Raw genomic sequence first — 24,673 nt, 5'->3', positions numbered from 1 at the left:
AACCCAAGAGAACACTGGTTTATGCATGCAATTGAGAGGGCGCGTAGCAGCTATTACAATAATGTGGCTTCACCTTATTAAGAAGACAGCTACAATTCCATATACTGTAGATCCGTATAATAGAAATATAAAAATGCAAAATGTTTAGAAACTTTCTCTTCTGATTTTGTTTGAGAATAAGATTGAGCTGACATACTGTTGCACATAGTGGTTGTAAGAAACTGGGATTTACAGTATTAAAAAAATGTTGTGACCCCTCTGCCCCCTTCCAGTAACTGTTGGTGTTGCAAGGCATTTACTCAGCTAATTCTTTGCCGTTTCAGGGTATACCATTCCAGGAAATTCTCCAAATGCAGCATTGCAGAATACAAAGAGTTCTTACTTCGTGGAGGAGGTGCTTGTCTTTTCAACAGGCCAACAAAGGTAATAAATATGTTTGTAGTCAGCACCTCTGCTAAACATTGTGATGAAGATGTAATGATTTCACTAACACCCATCTGTTGTCAAATTTATTCAAATGTCTAGGTGGGTATTTTCTTGACATTCCTTGTAATTAGCTGACTGTTCATTCCACTAACATTTAAAATTAATTTCAAGAGGAATGCAACTTGTTTTCCATCAATTCTTCATGCTCAAATAATGACGAATATTACAGTTGATTTTTTGCACAGCCAGGCACACCCCCATTCAGCATAAATGCACTACTTAAGCAGGAAGTAGTACAAAACGAGTCCAGCAATGAGGTCATAGTGCATGCTCCACATATACTCCAATTCTTGGACTTTTTGCCTGAGGCTATGAAAAAGAATGTCAGTTACCACACTAAGAATTAGAAATCAGCAGTTTATATAGACAGTAGTAGCTTGTGGTTGTTCTCAAAGTTAACTTCATTTCAGATGTGCATCTAGCAAGCTCTATAATTTATAACTGTTTCCTTATACCATCCACTGCTTTTTTCACCTAAAAACATATCAAGGTCATAATTTTTGCTAAGGCAATATTAGCATGACATCCTTCTAAAGCTGAGTAATATAAAAATATTCAATGTGCCTCTTTTTGCAAAGTAAGACCAATCCAAAGTATTAATATTCCATTTAATTGCAGTGTCAAACTTGCTGTCCTTGTAAAATGTAGTACCATGTGCGACTATTAGGCTGTTCTGTTTACTGAATCCCTTGGTAGACCACCACCTTGCCCAATTAACCAGAGGAATTTTGCTTGTTAGAGTGTTTTTTTAATCTTTTCCCAGGGTAGCAAGCTTTGCTTATGGAATAAGAATGTAAGAATTCTTACAGAAAAGAGTGAGTAAAGGAGAAAGAAAAACACGGCTTAATTTTTTGATAATGGTTATCCAGCAAGATAATGTGAACAAATTGTCAAATTGACTGTATTTAGAATAAGAATCTGGTTTACTTTGTGAAAATGGTCCCAGGAGAATGGTTGAATTGTTACCTCTGTCAGTTTTTCACAGCTTTGAAGCTAAAGTACTTGAGGGGTGGGGAGTGGGGATCATACAGTATTTAGAATCTTATTATTTGGAGGTTGGGAGGTTAAGTAGAAAATGGTGTGTTTAATCTTCAGGTAAATAAAATGGAGTTGTGTTAAGCAGTCACCATGATGTAACTTTTAATCATAACCTTTTGGTTATGCTCTGACATGTATATGAACATTTGATGGTACCTAATTGTCCTGGGTTCAGCTGTAACAGGTATTTTTCTCCTTCTTAGTAGCTGGTGCAGTGCCATAGGAAATTTGTATGTTCTGTTATTTTCTTGTATATCTCTGGTTGACCCTGTTTGTTGTTTTCTTCTGGGCTGCAGGTCAGGTAACCAGGTCTGTCTGATGGCAAATTGAATTTCAGGTTCAGAATAAGAGATCTTGCTGTTTCCACTGAAGCATTGTAATGACAGTGGCTTATAGAGAAGAAAAAAAAATCAGTTTTCTGAACAAGATTGCTAGTGAAGAAGAGTACATATGGGTGTTACTTCAGTGTAGTTTTGCTTCTGGCACCCAAAATTGTAGGTGCTATTGATTACCTGGGCAGTTTATGCAACAAAAGTAAAATGTTTTCTTTTTGATTAAGGGTCATGATTTCTCCCCCCTGCCCAAAGTACCAAAGAAGAATTTTATCCAAGTTTATAGTAATTTGTATTGTATTATATGTTATGTTTCATAGCTTGATGATCCTCAACAGCTGTACTGCCACTAAGCCCATGCAGAAAGAATATGTTTACTCGCATCTTTCACCCTTATTTAGCTGCAGATTTATCTGTTCTCATTTTAACTTGTTAACTTTTAACTTCTCATTTCAACCATGTGCTAGTGATGAACGTGTTCGTGTTGCTAACAGCTCAGTTAAGATGGAGATTCCTGATATTCTTACAGGATTTTAAAGCAGAATTTTTATATTGAAAACAGGCAAAGTTTTTGCAAAATTATTTCTGACAAGACTGAAAAATATCTTAAATCACCATTAATCAAAATTATGATATGTGAAACCAGAACAGAATCTATACCATCCAGAACTCTAGGACTTATCTGTATTGTATATATCTGGTTCTAGGATTAACTGTTTAGCACTATCTGCATGTGGTTGTTATTCTAATTTACTAATAAGGCACATAGAACTTACTTTTGGCAGCGTTTCTTCATGTTTATTACTTTCATGCACATGTTACACTGGAATAGGCAGTAGCTAATTGCATGAGCATGTACGGGTACCTGCACAGATCCCAGAGATCACATTGCTGACTGGTTTCTTGAAGGAATTGTCAAAGAAATGGGAGTCCATAGAATAGGAACAAAGTTCAAATGTTAACTCCTTGAGTATTATTTTATTGGCTTTCTGATTATCATAATTTTCTGAGTTCAGTATTCTCCTAAAGAGGGTTAGCTTCAGTTGTACAACTTTCATGACTGAACAGTTCTGACTAGCTGCACTTGAAAAACATTCTGCCTTCCCCATTGCAGTATCATGGCATATATATTCTCTGTGAGAGCGCGTTTCCATGGCACTACGGAAACGGGCTATGTGTGACAGAAAAGTCATTTGATACTAGTTTTAATCTTACAAACTGGGGGGGCTTTTTTGCTTTCAGCTTTTTGAAACCACTGAGTGTGGAAACGGATATGTAGAAGCAGGAGAAGAATGTGACTGCGGTTTCCGAATGGCAAGTAGAGTTATATATTACTCCATAAGTCTTTTCTTACGAAATATATTAAGATAAATTATATGATGATTGGTAAGGGAAAAAAGAGGAAGATTATGGAAATGAATTGGTTTTGCTTATTGTTTGGGAACAACTTCATGAAAGGACTGTGTTAAAACATTTTCCCAAGTGAGAATGAGTGCAAAGACAGAGTCCTCTGAACAGTTCCTGTTATACAGGTGACAAGATGTAGCTGTTTCCCTGCAGGTTTTGAATTGCTGCTTACACCTTTATTTCTGTGCCTGGAGTGGTAGATTCCTTATCTATGCTTTGGAGATAGATGCCTGGGTTTGGACAGAATAAGTAAACTGTTGGGTTATTCTCTATTTTGGAAATATTCCAATTTTTAAAATCTGCCCTGTAGATTTGAGTCCTAGTTCTAGTATTTCAGTAGAATTGCACCCATAATTAGTTTTCTTAATCTTTTTTTGTGCATTCAATGCAATTTGACTAAGGAGCGTGCATTTGGCACAGGCTATTCGCACCTGTTAGAGGCTTCAGAAGGTGTGAATGCCCTTGTTGCTATAGCATATACGTCACTGTTTTCCCTTTAGCATCTGAGCATTGCAAATGTTCTTCCAGGTGATAATTTCAGCTCATCAGTGCTGAACTGAATCTTTTGTCTGCTGGTACATAATAGTTTGTTGGAAAGAGTGTGAAGAAAAATGTTACTTAGAATGGAAAACTAAATTTTCCTTAATATTTTCTTCAGGAGTGCTATGCAGACTGTTGTAAGAAGTGCTCTCTTTCTAATGGAGCTCACTGTAGTGATGGACCCTGCTGTAATACATCATGTCTTGTGAGTGTTGCTGCAGTATATCTGTTGTTCTGTCAGTTGTCCATGGAAGTCCTATGCAGCCTGTTGTAGTTCAAAGTGTGTTTTATGTAGAATGCAAAGGAACACCTTATGTAGACCTAATCTTAGACCTGAACTATATTCTTCATTTTCTAGTTTTTCCCACGAGGCTATGACTGTCGATACGCAGTGAATGAATGTGATATTGCCGAATTCTGCACTGGAGATTCTGGCCAGGTATGTACACAGAAGCTTTCTCTGCTTCACTGTTGATGTTTGTTTGCACTCATTTTTATATCAGTTTAAGAAGAAAATCCGGATTAGCAAACTGCACACTCATATACCCAAAATAACTGCAGGGGGTTATTTTTTAATCCTAACAAAACCTTTTAAACATAAGAATAAAATATAATAACTCAAAATTAATCTAACTGGACTCAAAAAATGACTTCTGTAGGTTTATTTGGTTTTTAAAACTTGTGGGGGTTTGTGTAGCTGTGTAGTATTTGTGTCAGACATCCTCCTTTACTCTTTGCCTGGTCTATAGCATAGTACGAAGTACTAAGAATATATTGCAAATGTGAATGGAATCAAAGGGAATAACAGTAAGATTTTATGAAATAAAATAGTTTAAAATATGAACATAGAAAATTACAACTGAGTGTATAATCATTTAAGTTGGAAAAGATACTTAAGATCAAGTCCCAGGGTCCACCACTAAACCGTCACTAAGCTCCACCTCAATGTGTCTTTTAAATACCTCCAGGGATGGTGACCCAGCCACTTCCCTGAGCAGCCTGTTCCAATGTTTGACAATCCTTTCAGTGAAGGAACTTTTCCTAATCTAAACCTCCCCCGGCCGTTTCCTCTCATCCTAACACTTGCTACTTGGGAGAAGAGACCGACCCCCGCCTCTACACAACCTCCTTTTAGGTAGTTGTAGAAAGTGATGAGGTCTCCCCTGAGCCTCCTTTTCTCCAGGCTAAACAACCCCAGTTCCCCCAGCCATTCCTCGTAACACTTGTATAAAGTGTTCTGGTTTTTAAGAGTGTGCACAGGTATGAGAATTTTAAGACTCTTACACATTTCTCTTAAACATTTGGCTAATACTCAAAAGTATAGGAATAAACAGCAACCAAAATACTGCTTTGAGTTCTTTTGAATAGACAACTTTCTGTACATCTTCCATTTTCACAGCAATTTTAATTTAGGTGATATACATTCCTTTTCAATACTATTTAGCTTCAGGGCTATATAAGAACTTCATAGCTCTGCTGCAGTCATTTACTGCATCAAGTTCTTAGCTTTGAAGAAATAAGATTCAGGATAGATCGCATGTCTCTTTCTGTGCTTTGGCTGTAATTATAGATGCCAATAAATTAACAGTAACCTTTTTTTATATTACCCTCTGAGACATCCACATTTACAGATAAGTAGCTATTGCTGATATTTTATTTTAAAACTTTCATTCTGTACGTGGAGCATTCTTAATGGGAGGGAGAAGGGCTTTCTTCAGCTAGAAAGGCTGCCCTCAAAGTATTGACTAGCAGCATACCCTTTCCAAATCTTCACAGGTCCCTTTTGATGAGGAGAAGCTTTGAGAATAGTCTGCTCGTAGCTTTAGTAATCTGACTTGTTCATAACAAAAAAGTTTCCAGTGCCAAGAGAACATGACAGTTAACATCATAAAACCCCCCACACCTCTATAAGCAATAGACTGGTAGGCTACAACTAGGTGCTCACTTACTTTCTTAGTGGAACTGAGATGAATGCAGCACTATTAGCTGCCAAATATCCTGTTACTTAACACATCTGTCATTTTGCCTGACCTCCTTAATTTCTACTTGGAATATGCAGAAAGTTAAATCAAACCTTGTATTTCATGGCTGATGATGTTCATTTTTTCATTTGCATTTGTAGCTATAAAGATTCCTGCACTATCATGCAGTTGTCTTCTAAAACCAGGAAAATGCCACATGTAATCCTTTGATGTATTATTACAGTACACGATAAAAACAAATGTTACTGTTTTTCAGTGTCCACCAAATCTTCATAAACAAGATGGGTATGCCTGTGATTCTAATCAGGTATGCAGTGTTTAAAAATCCATGCACAGCAGTAAATAGAAATCAACCACACAAGTTTTTGGTTTTGATTTTGTGTTTGGTTTTGTTGTTTTTGTGGTTTGGTTTTTTTTTTTTTTTTTGGGGGGGGGGGGAGGGGTTTTTTTTTCCTTTTCTTTTTTTTTTTTTCTTTCTTTCTTTTAATCCTGTCTTCAATAGTTCTTTAAATTTTGTCTTTTGGACATCACTGTTGCTTGTGCTTTATGCAGTGAATACTGACTAATAACTTCTACTTAGTGTAAAATTTTCTTGGCATGTTTACATTCACATATTTATCTTTTATTACACTCCATGTTAATAAGTCAAGTTCTTTACAACTACAGAAATGAGGAATATAAAGCAGTTGTTGAAATGTCATATTTCAGCATTTCACATATTAGGCACCAACTGACTTTGAGAATCATGCATGTGAAGGGTCAAAATGAGCCATTTGTTGAGGGAGGGGAAGGAATGAAATAGTGTTCAATTCTCACTGCTAACATGTTGTGTTTTGTTTAGGGTCGTTGCTATAATGGTGAATGCAAGACCAGAGATAATCAGTGCAAATACATCTGGGGATCTAGTAGGTTGACTTTAACTACCTTAAATGTATTTTATTTCTGGTTCATTCCTTTGTTTTGTGTTTTTAGGATGTTGTTTTTTGTTCCTGTCACTGTAGGTTAAACTTTTCTGCTCATTAGACTGTAGTGAGATAGTGTGGCTTGACGGCCAAGTGAAATTTCATGTTTGTTTGGGAGTGATGACGGTGAGATTGTTCTGACATGATGTCATTGCAGACATAGGTAGAGCAGCAAATGCTGGACTTTGGTGGAATTGGGTGAGAAAACATACAAAATATTGGCAACTTTTAGTTATTGTTACCAGGGAAAAAAAAAAGACTGGTTTGAGGATTTTTTTGTTTACTTCAAAACAGATGTTTTGGGTTTTTTTAATGACAGTTATCAATTCCATTATCCCAGCAGTGGTTCAAGCAAAAGCTGCTTCTCTCTTTGCTATACCATCTTATAAGTCAAGAAAATTAATTCATTGGCGTGAATTTAAATATACACAGCATGAATTTAAGCCCAGAGGTGCTGTGTAAAATAGAATTGCAGTTGCAATGGATTTTTGCTTGCAGCTGAGAGGGGATAAATTTTCTGCATAATGACTTTGAGACACTTCAGCAGAGCAGAACTATCAGGATGTCCTGTCCTCTAGCACTTAATGTTTTCTTGTGCTTTTTGTCTAATCATAACTGCCATTGCTGGCACTGCCTATTTGAGGCAGAATCATTCCATTCTAGGGAAGATGGGAGGAGAGTGATACAGTTTTACCATTTATTGTTTGTCTTGTACGATACAAAAGATACTTTCTGACTGTAAAATTGGATGGAGACAACATTTTCTTTGTCTTCCTATGTCTTTTTGAGCTTTATGCTGCCACCTTACAATTTTTGGTAATATTAGGCAATAAAAGGCAATAGCTGTTTTTATTAACTCATTTCTTTATATCTTGCACTATTATGTTTTAAAATACTTGGTTTGTCTTCTGTACAGGTGATTTTACTGAGTCTTATTTACCTTTAATATTTGATCTTCCTCTATAATTGTGCTTTTCTTTTTAACTGATTTTTAGAAAAACAAACAGATGGGCTTGTTAGTAAATAATTGTGGTTTAAACTATTAGTTCAGCTTTCTACTCCTAAAGAGCAGTAGAAGTTATACTCTGACTGTTCAACCTTGTTTTTCTCTGTGAAGTCCTATAAAAAGAAGATAAAATAAACATTTATTTGATGTTAGAACATATGCTTATGATACATGTAATTTATAAAATCTTTGGTCTCCTGAAATACAAATCAGGAGTAATTGCAGTGAAAACAACTAGATTAAATGTATATGCAGCTGTTCTGAGGTAAACAAATTATACCACAGATAAATTCCAGTGCAGGAGACAATACAGACACTGTGCAGACTGCTCTTTTTTTAAAGTTCAGAGCAAATTTTGAACATTAAGCATCATTTCAGAGAAGCCATCTGTAGGTATTGCAGTTCAGTCTGCTGGGTTCCCACTGGAGTCACTGGAAAATACCATCTATGAACATACATATGTGCTTAGATGCATGTTTTGTATTAAAAAAAATACAGAGAACTGCTGCAATAAATCACGCAGATTTTCAAAGCTGTGATGTTGTCAGTGGAAATTATCTTCCTTTTTCACCAACAGAGTCTTCAGGATCTGACAAATTTTGTTATGAAAAGCTTAATACAGAAGGCACAAAAAAAGGAAACTGTGGAAAGGATGGAGACCGATGGATTCAGTGTAGCAAACAGTAAGTTATCCTGGTAGAGATTATTTGTGTATTAAATAGATTAATACTGGTTTAATATTGGCTATTTTTTCATGAATGTGTCAGCAGTTTGTTTTGCCTTATTTTGGATCTTCTTTCCCTCACAAGGTTTGCATCTTGAAAAAGTTCCATTCTGACAAATCCATGGGTGACTCTGCAAACACACTCATAAAGAATTCCAGGTTTTCAGATGAATGTACTGTGACTTTCTTTCCAAGGACTTGGGGCAGAGGGCAGCAAAACATCACATGTTCATAATATACAAACACTTCAGATCTGGTAGGGATAAATTACACTGCAAATACACATACTGTTTTCATTTGCTCTGGGATTAATACGAGATTATGCTATTTCAAGTTTGTTCCAACCTTTGTTTTTGACCAGAGAGGACCATTAGGCATTTGGATGCTTTAGAGAAAATGGCTCATTCATTCGCATGTGAGCATGTACTAGATAGTATTTGATTAAATTTACTTTTCAAGTTAAGGGTCATTAGTGGATAGACTAAATTTACTTTTCAAGTTAAGGGTCATTAGTGGATAGACTTAAATTTCTCCTGCTTCACTTACTGGTTTGTAAGTTTTAGGTATGCATGTAACAGTTGCAGTCTCAGAATGGTGTTTTCCTTCTTTGTTTGTCAAGTGGCTTTTTATATTCATTTATTACATGATTCACGTTTCAGATAGGACCATAAGGAAAAGAGTTGTTTAATGGGGTTTTTTTATATTTAGTGTTGTTCTGATATGTATGTTAAAAATCTAATTTGTATAAAACTTTTGCTTGGTCAGTAGAGAGATGCAGAAAAACAGTCTTGGTGAAGGGCCATTTAAAATGTTTTGCAGTTTTAACAAATACAGTTTCCAGCATTCATCCAGCTTCTTCTGTCACTTGGGACAATTAGAGTAGGAGATGGAATTTTTAACCTGATATCCTTCTACTGAAGATCACACATATAAAATAACATCAAACAAAGCTGATTCTTTACCAAAATTCAGGCACACACACTGCATGCTGGTGATTTTTGTCATGGTTCTGTAGCCCTGCAAGGGAAATAAAAATAAGACACATTTGAATAAAAATTCAAACTTAACATTAATGTACAGCATCTGTACTGATAGAGAGAGAAAAATGTAATTTAGCCTGATATGACAAAGTTTTGTACGGTTTAACACCTCTTAATTGTACTATAGTGTAATTAGAGCACAGATAAATTTTTGGTTTGTATGAACATTCAGTGGTGCATTAGAGTGAGCAATTGCTTCTTTTTGCCTCTTGTCATTTATATCGAATAATATTTAATTTCTAGATTTGTACTCTGGAAATCTATCGTGGTTTATTGTAATATATTACTTAATGCAGTCAGCAACCCTCATTGCCAGTCTTTCTTTTTTGTACATTTATTTCATATTATTCCAGTAACTTTTTGATTTATGTTTTCATTTTACAGTGATGTTTTCTGTGGCTTTTTGCTCTGTACTAATCTTACTCGAGTTCCACGAGTTGGTCAAGTTCAAGGAGAAATTATCCCAAATTCTTTTTATCATCAAGGACGAATAGTGGATTGCAGGTAAAAGATAATGCAGAGTTCTGACATTTTACTCTGTCAGACATAATTAAGATAAACATAAATGTAAAATTCTATGATTTTTAGGTAATTAATATCTTACAGCAAAATCATTATTCTGAATGGTATTGATTAAAATGAAGCCTAATATTTCACATTTAAAGAGGGAGAAATATGTGTTGTCCTCTTGATTATCTGATCTCTCCAGTACAGTCTGAGTTTAATGCTCAGCATTGTATTTTTCTGGGAGGAAAAAAAAGGACTGTCATTTCAGAGACCCATATATTGAACATAATGATTTTGTGTATTACATACTCAGGAAAATAGTTGTAGGGAACTCGAGGCTGAGAGAGGAGGGAACTGAAGACTTGTCACAGGATAAGATGTTAAACTACAGTTCAGTTAAAGGCCAGTAAATGCATTTTAGTCTCCTGTGCGCAATACTGGATTTGTGTTTTAAAGACATTGGCAACACTGCTGTCATACTAAGAATATTCTTTTACATAGTTAGGTCCTAAGTGAACTATGATTCTTAACTTTCCTATTATTCCACTAGTGTTTTCATTTAAATGTCATCAGTTTTGGGGTGGTTTTTTTTGTTTGTTTGTTGAGTTGGTTTTTTTTTAAACATTTTTCTAGCAATAGTATTTCACAGCATTTGAGAGGAGAAAAATGGCGCAAAACAGGCTATTAAAAACACCCCAAAGTCTAAGGTGCCCTTTTTGAGTATTTAAGTCATTATCAGGACTTTTTTGTTGACTGCTGGAACACAGTGTCAGTGCTGTGCACAGACAGAAAAACTTTATAATTTTGTTCAATCTGTCTGTATGCTTGAATGAGAGATGGGTCTGAGGCTTTTAGTATCTACTGCCATGTTTCATATTTTCAAAAGACTCCAGTCATAATACTAACAGTATCTTAAAACTTTTCTCCTAGTGGTGCTCATGTTCTTCTAGATGATGATACAGATTTAGGTTATGTGGAGGATGGAGCTCCATGTGGACCTCAGATGATGTGTCTGGACAAAAAGTGCCTGCCAATTCAGTCCTTGAACATAAGCAGCTGTCCCATTGGTTCTAATGGAAAAGTCTGTTCTGGTCATGGGGTGAGTCGGTACTAGGAGTTAGCAGCTAAGCTTCTCCAGCTATCTTTGCTCTATCTGATCTTAATGCACCCTGCGGAGTTCTCTACCTGAAAGTGTTCCTAAGACCTGTTGATCTGCAAACACAAATGTTAGATTCAGGGGAAGACTGCCATTCTGTGAAGCACAGGTAAGATTGTAGATGGCAAAGTTGTCAAATTAGTTCTGCGATTATACCCAGTGTTGTTTTCGTTTCTAGCAAGAAAAAAGCGTTGACATCAGTTACTGAAAGACTTCTGTAATGTACTACCCATATTTCAAAGTATTTGCCATCTTCAGTTAGACTTTTTCCTGCATACTGACACTTCTATAAAATTGGTCCTGTGTTGGAGTTATACCCCATGACTTAATTAAACTTCTAAACTGTTGGATCTCAACAGAGATGAAGTGCTCTTGAACAGATGCAAAGTGTATCATTTTGCATTCAGGCTCATTATATTCTGGTTTTCTACCTGTAAGTTCCTTTGTCTAAGACGTTAGATATGTTTTAATGATCTGTGTCTCAGCCGTAATATTGATAAAACCTTTCCACTGTAGGACTCAGTGGACAGATACTTGCCTGAGGGGCTAGACTTCATACAAGAAGGCATTCTTTTTCCTTCTTATGTGTCATTGAAGATGATTTTGAGTGCTTCAGAGAAGAGGGTTACATTCAAAAATCAAGAAGAAAAAAAGTTATAATTGAAAAGTAAAGGATCTAGGAGATCTAGAAATCATCTTCGTACATTTGGAGAGTGGCATGACTGGCAAGAGAACTGTGTCACCTTTTTTGGTTTTCTTTGGATTATTCTGGTTCATAATTTAAAAGACTGCTTGAGTTGATCAAAGCCACCACAGGATGTATTTCTCTTCAGCTTCCTAGATAAAATTCTTCAGTGAATACTTTAAGCAGCAGAATGAGGTAAAAGTTAAACTGAAAGAAAAAAAAAATCACAGGTAGTACTTGCTTATAATCATTAATTCGTAGGCAATTTTCTGCTTTATCTTGACATTCTATTCCAGTGTCCAAAAGACATTATTAGCTGATACCTACTGATTGGCTTCATTTCTAGTCCCATAATCAAAACTTCATTCTTTGTTTTGTGTCTGTTTCTCATGTCATGCTTCTTTCCTTAGTAACCTCTTCTAGCAACACATTACATGTTCTTTTTCATATGGAAAGTTTATAGCTCTTAACTCTCACTATTGATTTGATACTTCAGGGTTTATCAGTTGGTTAGGTTTTCCTGTATCTGATAAACGTACTGCAAATTTTAGTGAGTCCTAAGTCCTTTTTTAGAGGTCATTCAACTAAATACAGACTTAGGAAGAACTATTTCCTCTTTCTAGAAGATAAGCAAGCACATCACATTGCTGCTTAGGAAAAAAAAAAAAATACTGACAAAACCAATGAAAATCTTACTGGTTTTAATACATGGGAGCAAGCTGTAAATGAGAGGCTGTAAAGCTGTCCTGGGTTCAGCCAGATAGCTGGTGAGTGAAGATCTAACTACACTGGATAGGGGGTTTTTGGATGAGAATTTGTTATTTTTTTAGATCCTATGCAGGTGTGTAATGCACATGATGATGAAACCACTGGGGACACTTCTGCTTTTCCTAGCATCTGAGTGTATTTAGAGGGTTAAAGCAAACTCAGGTTATTGATGTATTATACTCATGCTAAACACTCAGTGCTATTTTTGCAATATATGGATAAGTAAAAATGGATAAGTTTTATACTGTGAATTCAATACTTAACTACATGTTAAATAAACTTAATAAAATGTAGTTAAAAAACAACTGCTGTCATTTATTTTCCTTTCCAGATTTGTAGTAATGAAGCCACTTGCATTTGTAATTTCTCCTGGGCTGGGACAGACTGCAGTATTGATGATCCTATCAGGGATACTGGTAGCAAGAAGGATGAAGGACCCAAGGGTTTGTGTGATTTCAGTTTTGATGTTCTTTCAAGTATTTATGACATTTTTCTGTTGCTACATGGTAATAGATTGTCATATAACACCACAATACTATTGTACAGTCCTTTTTAGACCCAGACAGTAAAATTCTGCTTTGTGTAGATGAAATAGGTCTTTCTGCTTTGGGAACGGATGAAACATTTTTCTAACCAAAATTTGGGGAAGATTTGAATAGGTAATGGTACGTACTTTCTGTTTTTTCTTCATCCCTTATTCTCTATTTTTATGATCATTTTGTGATTGGAATTTAAGCATAACTCTTATTATTTCTGTAATTGAGTATTTATGTTTTACTAGACATTTCCAGTTCCCTTAAGTGTTCTCAGCTAATTCAGAGAGCTGTGGCATAAAAGAGAGAAAGGTAGAATGTCCCTGGTGAAAAAAGCTTTGGTTCCTTGAAATCAGATTTCAATGGGAGGAAAAATAAATAAATAAAGATTTTTAAGGACTTAAATTCTTCTTGCTATCATGACTGTTTTCTCTTATATATTTAGTAGGTATTTCAACTGCATATGATGTATAAATACAAAGAGGAGCTATTGAGGAAATAATTCATCAAAATAGTTTTTCAAAGAGGAAGAAAAGCACTTGAGATTCTCTCTGATTTCTCTGCCAAAGAATTTCTTTAGATTGTGCTGTCCAGTTCTTTTATGTCTTTCCTGTCATCAGGACGTTGTTCAACATCAGACTATATTTATCCAGTGTTATGCATTTACAGATAAAGTTCCCAATAAACAACTGAGAAAGCCAAATTTTTTTCTGCTATGTCCCAGTTCCAGGTTCTTGTGTCTCTTATACAAGGCTGATGTAAAGAGGACAGAGAGGATTTAAAAATGTAGTCCTCAGAGCTCAGACTCTAATGGATTACTCTTTAAAATATCCAAGGTTTCAAGGGAGGGCAAGATTTTGATACCTCCCTCAAAATGGCTCTACTATTGTCTTGTAAGTCTTGTGTGCCTTATTCTTTTGTCCTGTAGCAGAATGGTTCCAGCAGACCTTTACCAAGAACTGTTGAAGAGAGAATCTTAAAATGAGTTACTGCTGTGAAGGAGGCTCTCTAGAACAGTCCAGATTTGTATTAGGGAATCTGAGCAGGTGCTTCCTGGACTCCTCACCTGTTCAGTATAGAGCTGCCTGGTTTCTACCCTGCCTTGCAATGCTACTTGTCTTCCCATTTTCCATAAAATATTTCCTAACCAGGGAATGCTGCTTACAGATTTTTAAAAATATTGTGGTTAGCAGCACTACAGAGCTCATTACTTCTGTGTGTGTGTGGATGAGGAGAGCAGTATTTACAGTTGTGACACTGAAAGTACATGTATTTTATATTGCTTGCTTCCAAATCCTGTAGGTAAGAAATAATGCCCTCCTCTATAAAAAGTTCTATAGGAAAGGCTACACAGAAGGTACTCTTATCTTGGTTAGATTTTTGTAATTTAAATTAACTCATCTAATTCAGAATAAAAATACCTTTACGAAAATTAGTATGTCAATGCTGAAATATTCTGGGAAAATGTCTTAAATGAATAGTATGTGCATGGATTTCTGCCAGTAGGTACAGACAGGAAGCTTAGACTGCATTTTTCAGTGGAGCCCTCTGCAAAAAGGCAGGATATGTTTTTGTACAAGATGGTTCACTGATTTCAAAAGATGGATTATTTTTACTTTTGTTGTTACAGTAATTTATCGATGTTGAATTACCTAGAATTTAGGAGCCAGAACACTGACAGCTACTATAATCTCTTTCAGTGTGCTGATAGAGGAATTCCTTTGTGAGAAGATGCCAGAAGAGTACAGAAGTAGTTTTCTGTATTGTAAAGATCCAACATACTCAAGTAGTTTCCATTAAGTTTTTTCCCCTTATTACCAGTACTTCCTATGTCATGCCGGTTTACAAGCCTGAGACAGAAACCAAAATACTTGGTTTTCCTTAGCCCTAAATTTCAGTTTTGTTACATTTCAGAAACAGAACACTCATGATATGAAAATTAACCTAATAGATTTAAGATTTTTCACACCACAACTCCAAGCATTTTTCTTAGTACAGTTAGAGCATGTATAACTAGGAAGTATTGCTATTTATTTATATATTGTTACGACTGACAATTTACTGCTACTCCTGCTGACTTTTCAGATCTATCAACCATCAATTGCTCTAGGCTCCATGCCATGTTTCAGGATTAAAAAGAATTAGTGGTTCTTAATTACGTTGGTATTGATACATGAGTCTTGAGTTACTCTAAACTCAGCAACCTACTGTATCCTGTACTAGCAGACCTACCCAGCATGCTGGCAGTTTGGGGAAGACAAAGAGTTCTTGCTGTTAATTTTTGGCTACTGCAGAAACTTGGAATTACTTTAGAGTGTTGGCTAGGAGTTTTGAAATCAGTAGGACTCCATATGCTCATAAGATTCTTGCTTTTCCATTTCATTTGCAGAATTAGGCCTTTGCTTGACTAGTGGAATAGTGTATGTTTGTTTGTTTGGCATAAAACTTATGTCTCAAGTGTGTATGTGTGTTTGTGTGTGTATTTATGAGATAGGAGAAAGTTACGAAACCATTTCAAAACAGGCTTAATCAGCATGACTACTGAAGTTTTGTCCTTGGAAAAGTTCCCATTAGATAGGGTTTTCAGCTGCTTGCTTGTGGTCTATTACAGCTCAATGTATCTATCAAGCTTTTAATCTTTAACCTAGGAAATGTGTAGATCTTTTTTCTTACAAGAGTTCCCTTAAAATGAAAAATAAGGCCTCAATGTCTTGAGAGAGACCGTCTGCACATACCAAAGTTTCCAGAGTGTTACCTCTAGCATTTCTGGAGTAGGTTTTTTTCTTTTAAAAGGTCTCACCTGTCTTTAGGCTATATAGGTAAATAGTCTTATTGATAAATGCAGTAACAAATGAAAATATTACTAACTGGTTTTTGCTCTTCCTGTGATGGAGCTGTTGCCAAACAGTTATAATTTGCTTAGTTATATTATGGATACAGTAAGTTTCTGGTGATCAAATTAAAGTTTTCTTATTGGCGATTTATTTACATTTTGGCTGCCTAAAAAAAAAAAAAAAGGGCAGTAGGTTGAAGATGTTCCCTTTTAAACTAAATAATAGAATTACAAGCTAAAAGGAATACTCTTACATTTACAGGAAGACTTTTCATTGTAATATTTGCAAGCATTCATAGAAAACCAACTATTTGGTTTCAGAATTTTTTAGCTACAGTATTTGGTAAATAAAGGTTTCTTAGGTGGTTTGAACTGTTTATCCAACAATGGACTATAGAGTAAATTATTCCTTTCAGGAATTATTTAATGTTTTCATTTCAGACATATGTGATTATTTCCTTAAAAAATCTTCCCTTTTCCCTCCACACAGTGAGCATGGCCACTAACAGGCTAATAGGTGCAGTGGCAGGGACCATTCTGGCCTTGGGGGTGATTTTTGGAGGCACAGGGTGGGGAATAGAGTAAGCATTTTTCTTAGTTTGAGTTTTATGTCTGGTGCCTAGTGTGTGAGGTAACCGTATGCACCTGAGCCCTCTGTGTATTACCCCATTAGCTTTGTCATGTGGTGACCGTATTTGTCATGTGATTTGACTGTGTCTGTGTCATGTGGTTTGCTCATGCAGTGTTGAACCTTCTCCTGTCTGGGATAATGTGGGGCATAAACCAATAACTTTGTGAATTTTTACATTGTCACAGTAAAATTAAATGTCTAAATGTTTCCATTACACCAAATTATAAAAATAATGGGGACAAATGGAAGCTTGTGATTATTCTGCAGAACAGAGTAACATGGACTATTTCAGAAAATGCAGGAATGGTTTATTGCAGTCTGTGGGGCTTTCAGTCTAATAATAGGTCACACAATCTAGCTAGGAAGATGAAAGCTGACGATGGTATAGACAGCTAGTTTTACAGTAAGGCTTCTGAACATTCTATTGCTAGGATTCTGTTACCTCAAGGCAGTAGAATGCTCAGAATGTACAACTGATCTATAAAAATAAAAAGCAATTTTTATTGTCTTTTCTAGTTTTAGGAAACTTAAGTGTTAGCCCACTACTTCAATTTTAATAGAGGCTATGATCTATATATGTGTATGTATACGTATGCATACACATATAAAAATGTCCATTTAAGAACTCTCTTCATTCTGCATTCACTGTGAAAACTACAGAATAGGTCACTGTTATTCTGCTCTTCTGAGATTTCCAACTCTGCTGTGTTTCTAGTACTATGCATTACCTCTGTCGTGTGACAGTGCCATCTCCCTGAAGGGGGAATCATAAGACAATTTGTGATTTCTAATCAGGCTGTGTGAAAAAGCATTCACATGCAGTTCTAATTAAGGCTGCACAGGCAGCCTACTGGTAGGCAGCATTTGTGTGTGAGTTTGCAGCTCTAGACACAACGTTTTTAGCTTTTGCTGAACTGGACTGGTACATGAACCTTATCTTAGATTCTCAGAAGAAGAGAGACTTGGATATTTGGCTTTGATAACTTAAACCGGAGGATTTGGCTGGCAGAGTGACAGGCAAGTAAAGAAAACATCAAAGCACCACAGTGCATTCTTACCTGCAGGACAATTTGCTCTCTCTAGCAATTAGCCTAGTTCTCACGGGCATTTGATTGTCAGGGGGCTTTGGTGTTAAAAATGGAATAGTTTCTTTAGTCGTAGAATCAACTAGGTTGGAAAAGACCTTTAGGATCAAAAGTCATGGACACTTTATAAAATTGGCTCAGATCTGAAAAGCGTTTTTAATCAGGACTTATTATTTAGCATAATTTTAGTAACTTCTAACTGAACCTAATTGCTTTGTATATTATCCTTTTCTGTTTAAATTTGGATTGAGTTATTCCATATTTATAGTAAATAAAACGATTTTTTATTGAAAGAACAAACTGCTGTTTGTTGAATGGATGTGCACTATGAAATAGATTCCCCCCCAACTTTTGACAAGCAGGGAACACAGTAAGAGGAAGGATGTAGAAAAGTGGTGATTTGGTACTTCCTTATCTAAGTTAGTTATGACTGTGTTACTATCAGTTAATCATTGTATCTCTTTTGTGGAAAGAAAGCATTCTATGGCTAGAAAAAGAATCAGCTTTAGAATTTTTCAAGGCTTCTAGAATGTATTACAGATAAATCATTTGCTTTGTTTTCAGTCTTCTGTTATGTGCAATAATTTCATAACAAGCAAGCCACAGATCTGAGTAAGATGCAGTAGCTCATTGGGCTGCTGGGCCTTAGTTGGGAATATAATGCCTGTAGAATGGCATTCATTTCCTTCCCACACCATGCTCACTCCTGTTGATTTGAGCCAGGTGTGAATTTTAAAGGTAAATCCAAACAAGATTTATTCTTCTAAATTGTGAAAAATTACCTTTTCATAACATGCACTGCTCATATTGGCAAAGCTCACTATTTCTTTTTAGTCTGAGCCTTTTGTTCATATTGCTGAATAATCTGTGCAGGAATTGCAGGAAGCAATTCTTAAAACTTAGTTTTCTTTAAGCAATCTGATCTCCAGAAGCACCGATACAGGAAACATGTAATGGGTGCAGTGAAGTTAGGGCACTGCAGGGAGTGTAAAACATAGGCACGTACTTACTGTAGTGTATGGGACTAGATAGATTTTGTGATACCAACCTAACAGCTTAAGGCTTTCAGTTGTTGCAGCTGCCCTTGCTCTTTCCTTTGCTGATCTCTGGCTGCTCCTATTTCTTCCTTACATTAGCTGTCAGACAGTTTTCCAAACTCATTTAAAACATTTAAAATAAGAAAATTTCAGTTGCTGTGTAGAAGTGTTGGTTTGGGGAGAGTGGGATGGGAGGCAAAAACTCTCGTTGAAGGCTATTCCTGAATATGTACATGTTTAACCAAAAAGTGTGCAATAGGCTGCAGAACTGTTACGTTGGCTTCATTTGCCTTCAGCTCAGATGCAGTTAGCTTTACATCAAAGACTGCTCAACAGGAAATTTTTTGTACAGAGCAATTAAAATGTTACTCGAGCTTATTGTCAGTTTTCCTCCACCCTGTGGAAATAGAGCACTTAAGGGTCAATTATGAGTATGTTGTTGAGGTGTTCCCTTGCCCTCTTCAGAAAATTGCACAGATATATTTTGTGCTGCTTCTTTTAGTTGCTCTTTTCCTGCTCCACCCTTCCCCACTTTGTTGTTAAGTAGCTTCTTGAGGAGGATCAAGAGATGCTTTGATGTTTGGAAAGCTTAATGCTTTTATTTCAACTTTAGTTCCTTATTATATACTACTTTGCTTTTGTCAAACAATTGTTTGTAAATTTAGCATTGACGTAACTGTAAGGAGTCTGGACTCTGATTAACAAGTGGTGCTAGATGCTCTCAGTTCAAATTAAAATATCCACCACCCGTCAGGATCTCCATAAAAAGAGTTGGGCTTTTTTGATATATTTTTTTTTCCCCTTTCTCATTTGCTGTAGTCATAAAACATAGAGCATTCATTCTTTTTCCTTTCAGTTAAGGAATTATTCACAAATATCTTAGTGTCCTCGGCTGGCAGTTCCTTTACCAGATAATGGAGTGAGTCACAATGGAATTTACTGTCTGTTACTAGATTTTTGTCTATGGCAGAAGTCAATATAGTACAATGCAGAGACCAACAGCTTTGTTCATTCTTACTGTTAAAGAAAAGTAAGTTGGGCTTACGGAAATTGTCTAGAGACATCACCTTGTGTGCTGTCAATATTCCTTGGAATTGTTTGACTACCCTTCAGTTGCTTCACTTAATGTGAATAAAGTCGTTGGTTCTTATGTCTTTCTTACCATAATCCTTTATCACAGGTCCTAGTGCCACCAATCTTATTATAGGCTCCATCGCTGGTGCCATCCTGGTAGCAGCTATTGTCCTTGGGGGGACAGGATGGGGCTTTAAGTAAGCAATGCCGCATGTCTTCTCTTCAGTGGCTATGGCATTTCTATTTCTTGCTTACATCACTAAATTTTGAGTTCCTGCTACATGATTTCCAAGTCAACCCCCCCCCCCCGCTTCTTCCCCCAACCTATAACAAACCGATTTAAACAGAAAGAATTACACATGTGCTGAACAAGAGGAGGAAATGGATTTGAAACTAGTGAATGTTATCAGGATGCAAAGTTGAAGAACAATAAAAGAATGATTTTAACTTTCCTGACTTCACCCTAACACTTAAGGAACAAGGTCTTTTTCATCTTCAGTTAGTAGCATTGTTCTCAGAAGTTGACTACAGTGACTAAAAACCCTCAAAGATACATCTTGAGGGGTGCTTGTTTTGATTAATAGTACTTTTAAGCTGTTGAACTTTTTTATATGAAAGACTTTGTGTAAATGGTAAGTTGGGGCAGTAACAGCAGTTTTCAGTAACAAAAGCGTAGACACAGTTGATACAGAAGTACCTGAGCTAACTTTTGTTGTGGGTACTGGTTTTTTCCTTAATTCACAATTAAAAATAAAATCAAATTTAGAGAGAACATTTTGAAATCTCAAAATGTCTCCTGAAAGATGAAAACATTTATCACCCAATTCTAGTTCTGTGCAGTTTATAACTATGAAGAGTGACATACTAGTCATTCTGCTTGTGACTGTTAAGCAAAGAGAGAGAGTCTTGTGCAAAGGTATTTAATTCCTGCCTTTTTTTGTAGCCTCAAGTCCACCTACATCCATGGTCCATATTTGGTAGAAAGGATCTGAATTTAGAAACCATATTTAGATCCTTGCAAATCATAGAAGTAATTTCTCATGTATTCAAGTTACTATTCCATTTCAATAATATGAATCAAGATTAAGCCACGATACAATAAGCTATAACTATTCATTCAGGTTTTTATAATAATTCAAAGAATGTTTTATATGACCTATATTCATGTTCCATGTCTGAGTTGAGAGAAAATAATTATTCCTAATATTATAAAATAAATATTCCTAATAATTATTCCTAATTAAAGTGACTATAAAAGTAGAATATAGTGATCAGGTGATACTTATCTGTTAATTCACTTTCAAAGGTCACCTGAAAGTATGACTCCTTCCTGTTGCACTGCCTGCTACTATTGGTGTTTTCAGGAAGACACCATGTTCTGAGGTTTTTCCCCTGCACTTCACTGCAGTTAGATTTTCCAATAAATAAGCTAAATTTCCTGTAAGGCTTCTGTTAACATTTCTGGTGAAAGTTTTGAGTTCTTGAGAACAACAATGTGGGCACATTAAAAGCGATAATGTTATAAACATGGAGGGGGCTAGAAACACTGATATTGCAAGTTCAATATCAACCAAACAACATTTTGTTGGAAAAAAATATCAGATTATTTGAACCAGTTTTCTGCTGTCAGACATACGTCTAGTACTTAGCAATTCATATACTTTCCAGACACAGAGTACATGTCCCTAAATAATGTATTTGGATTGCAGAAAATAACTTCTTGAAAACCCAGTGCATGTCATTAACATAGAAAAACCTGAGGTGGTTTCTTCCTTTGAGTCTTTTTAAGGTGTCTTGTGCCATAACCACCTTTGCTCTTTGGCATCAGTGCTGCAGCACCCACCAGCAGCTCTGTGAGGAGTCCAGCTGGAGACACCTTCACTCAAGTATTCACATGAACACAGGTCTGTAGAAGAATCCCTCTGAAACAATGGAGTACTTAATTGACTGTTCCACAGCTCTCAAACTACACTCAAGTGTTCAGCTTTGCATCCGGGTGTCATTTGCTTGCCCAAATTTAGACAGACACTTGTTGGCACTACAGAGGATCTGTATTGGAAATGCCTCTTGAAGCTCTTACTCTCAAAAGAGCAAGATACAAATGTCTATTCTGTAGCAGAACCTCAAAGACACTGGCCTGGCCTAGCTCACAGCTTGAAGTGCATGTTTCTTCTGGGGTCAGAGGGGAACGGAAAAGGCTTTCCAGCTTGCATACAGAAGAGGGCTAGCACATGTAGACCCTCTGATACTTTGCTTCAGATGTATGTGGAGGGACAGATGAGGATAATTAAGAGGATTTTAACTTCTCCTTTTTAAGCAACTGATGTGTTTAGTCTCTGCAAATACGAGAGAAGGTAGCTAATGCTTTACAAACTGGGAGATGTGATTTCTGTTTCACAGGTTATCAGATGTTCATATGAACATACGGTACTGTGGTGTCAAGTCCATATCAAACGTAAGCTGCAACTAAGCAAACTTTGTTCATGAACTGAGGTGGGGGGTGGGGGCTGGAGGGGAAGTGTAAAAGAAGGCTTGATGCAAGTTTGGAAAGACAAAGTAAAAAAACCCAAACAAACAACTTCCAGTTTCAAGAGTGAATCCTAGGTTAATTCTTCTAGTTAAGTTAATGTGTGAATAAGGAAAGAAAAACAGTTATCTGCTGATTTTAGGGGGCATAGAGCCTCTACGCACATTTCAGGTGGCTTAGAGCTAAAGGCTGTGTGTGGAAACCTTGTTAAGAAGTAGACTTCACTTCACTTGAGCCTTGGATAGTACTTTTAGAGCTGTTGGTGTTTAGTCTCCAGGAAGGGAGTCCTATGTATTTCTACCTGAACTCTGCTGGGTAACGTACAGGAAATATGAAGTTCATTTTGATGTAGCAAGTCTCTGCAATATAAAATGTTTAATATAGGACCAATACAGGAAAGCCATTTTTACGATTAGAGTAGTCCTGTGCACTGGGTGCAGGCACAGTCTCAGAGGCCTTCACTCACCTTTTTTTGTAGCACATATTCACTTATTTTTGCAAAGCTACTGCAGTAATATTAGCCAATTAAATGCTTCTCATGCTGACTTTAACATTATTAAAGCACTTTCTGGTAATAACACTGCTAAGAGGCAGTGCTAGTAGGAGTGATGTGGAAATACACATGAAAAGCTGCTTCTTGCTATATCAGAATGCAAAAGCAGCTGACAGAAGAGTTGGTTGTAGGCACAACTCTATTTCCAGCAGTTGTTTCTTAGCTGCAGGGTTTTCTGTCCCTCTAACAGAGGATTAATGGATGGACTAAATACCCAGATGCAAGAGATGCCAAGTTTTTAACTGGTCTGTGTAGGTGTATCTAGACCCCAAAATTTATGCAAGATAAGGCAGTGGAATGCTAATGGGAATGTTGTGAGGAAGGAGGTTTCAGCCCCTTACCAGCATTTCTGTAAAGCATGTGTTGGGGACCTAAAGACAGTCACCACTACACAAACATCAGCCTTAGGATCAAATGTGAGATATTTTCTCACCTTTTTTCCAAACTACTAGAATAAAGTGCAGGTCAACATCTTACTTTAAGATGCTAATTTTAGTCCCTTATATTGTTAATTAGAATCAGTTTTGTAGCAAAAGGTCATTTCACCTGTAATTTTGCTTTTTGTTAGAGACTCTTTCTGGTTGGATTACAGACTGAAAGGCTGACCCCCACTTTTTAAAGAGGCATTGAAACATTAAATACAAAGTTAATGTTCCACGTAAATCAACAAAGAACAGGAAACAGCATCATTCTCCTATGTATCCCTCCATAGAGGACTCTTCTGCCCCCCACCTTCCCGTTTTACTGACACGCACTGAAAGGAACCCTGTACTGCTGTTAACACATAGCTATAAAGGAGTGCAAACATCCAGGACCTGATACTCACTTGGCCTCCTTGCTTTCTAGTGTTATTTTCTAGGGGAAGAGAGGGGCTTGTTCTATCTGGCGATTTAAGTAAGACTACTGTCTTCATTTTAGTATTAAAATGGTTGGAGATTCAGGATGAAGTTGTTAAAGCAGGTCAGGGAATCAGAATAGCATTCCAGTTCCTGCAGGGTAACACCTGACTGCTTACCTCTGTGAAGTGCTGTGGTCACAGCAGAAAGCTCTGGCGGTGACCGTATATGCTTTGTGTTCCCTTACTGACACTGTACCTGATGGTCCATATTTCAAAGACTATTTCAGGTTCCTACGTTAAATGTTCTTTTAGTTCTTCACGTTTCTCTCTCATATAACACTGTCCTAATATCCTAAGTGAAGAAAGGCAGTGGTTTGGTTAGTATCTTATTCCTTGAAGTGTGATTTCTGCTGGATAAAACTAGGAGATGAGTAAACACACAGTATAGTCAGATCACAGAAGGCATGGCGAGGGCACAGCAGACATGGCTGTTGCCCCACAGTGCAGGTGCTGGCTGAGCTGCCATACAGCCAAATAGTCCTTACTGGACCACTACGCTGATGGAGATAAAAGTCAAACCAGTTTTGTTATAGGAGTTGTTCTGGGAAGCCAGCATAGCACCTGTCTTCTGTACCTTGTCCTAAGACTTAGAAGGTCCATTTTAAGTAAAATCAGCTCAGGTAACAGGATGTAATTCAGTGTGCATTTTAACAACTTGTCCTCTTCAAGTGAACTGGAATAAGGTACTTTCCCTACAGTAGGAGGACAAGTTACATCATCTGGATTTTTCACATACATTGATGGTTTAAGGGGACTGACAGACTAGTTGCTCATCAGTAGTGCTTGAATTCAAGTATGCTAGACAGTATTTTAAGATGGGGTGGGACAGGGGGAAAGAATCGGCTTTCCCCATTTAAACCGGCAAAGCC

At 36.6% G+C, this 24,673-nt stretch overlaps 2 protein-coding genes across 10 annotated transcripts in view; one reads left to right on the top strand and one right to left on the bottom strand.

Moving 5' to 3' along the window:
- Positions 1-24,673, top strand: part of ADAM23 (ADAM metallopeptidase domain 23) — a 71,776-nt gene that overhangs the window by 42,535 nt on the left and 4,568 nt on the right. For 4 of the 9 annotated variants that reach the window (XM_030485445.1, XM_030485453.1, XM_030485454.1 and 1 more), the window contains exons 15-26: positions 324-423; positions 3,099-3,170; positions 3,922-4,008; positions 4,162-4,242; positions 6,042-6,092; positions 6,627-6,690; positions 8,331-8,436; positions 9,902-10,021; positions 10,955-11,123; positions 12,965-13,076; positions 19,933-20,023; positions 22,227-22,281. In XM_030485445.1, the coding sequence (XP_030341305.1) occupies positions 324-423; positions 3,099-3,170; positions 3,922-4,008; positions 4,162-4,242; positions 6,042-6,092; positions 6,627-6,690; positions 8,331-8,436; positions 9,902-10,021; positions 10,955-11,123; positions 12,965-13,076; positions 19,933-20,023; positions 22,227-22,281 (1,108 nt within the window). Of the gene's footprint in view, positions 1-323; positions 424-3,098; positions 3,171-3,921; positions 4,009-4,161; positions 4,243-6,041; positions 6,093-6,626; positions 6,691-8,330; positions 8,437-9,901; positions 10,022-10,954; positions 11,124-12,964; positions 13,077-16,489; positions 16,581-19,932; positions 20,028-22,226; positions 22,282-24,673 lie in introns of those variants that run through there. The other 5 variants (XM_030485452.1, XM_030485446.1, XM_030485449.1 and 2 more) reach the window with 5 other exon arrangements.
- DYTN (dystrotelin) overlaps positions 11,343-24,673 on the bottom strand; it is a 62,335-nt gene continuing 49,004 nt past the window's right edge. Inside the window, 1 exon segment of the mRNA XM_030485456.1 lies at positions 11,343-12,072. The gene's annotated coding sequence lies outside the window, so the exon portion shown is untranslated.

Source organism: Strigops habroptila, chromosome 5, assembly GCF_004027225.2.
Source record: "Strigops habroptila isolate Jane chromosome 5, bStrHab1.2.pri, whole genome shotgun sequence".
Classification (NCBI taxonomy): domain Eukaryota; kingdom Metazoa; phylum Chordata; class Aves; order Psittaciformes; family Psittacidae; genus Strigops; species Strigops habroptila.
This window is presented reverse-complemented; position numbering and strand designations above follow the sequence as displayed.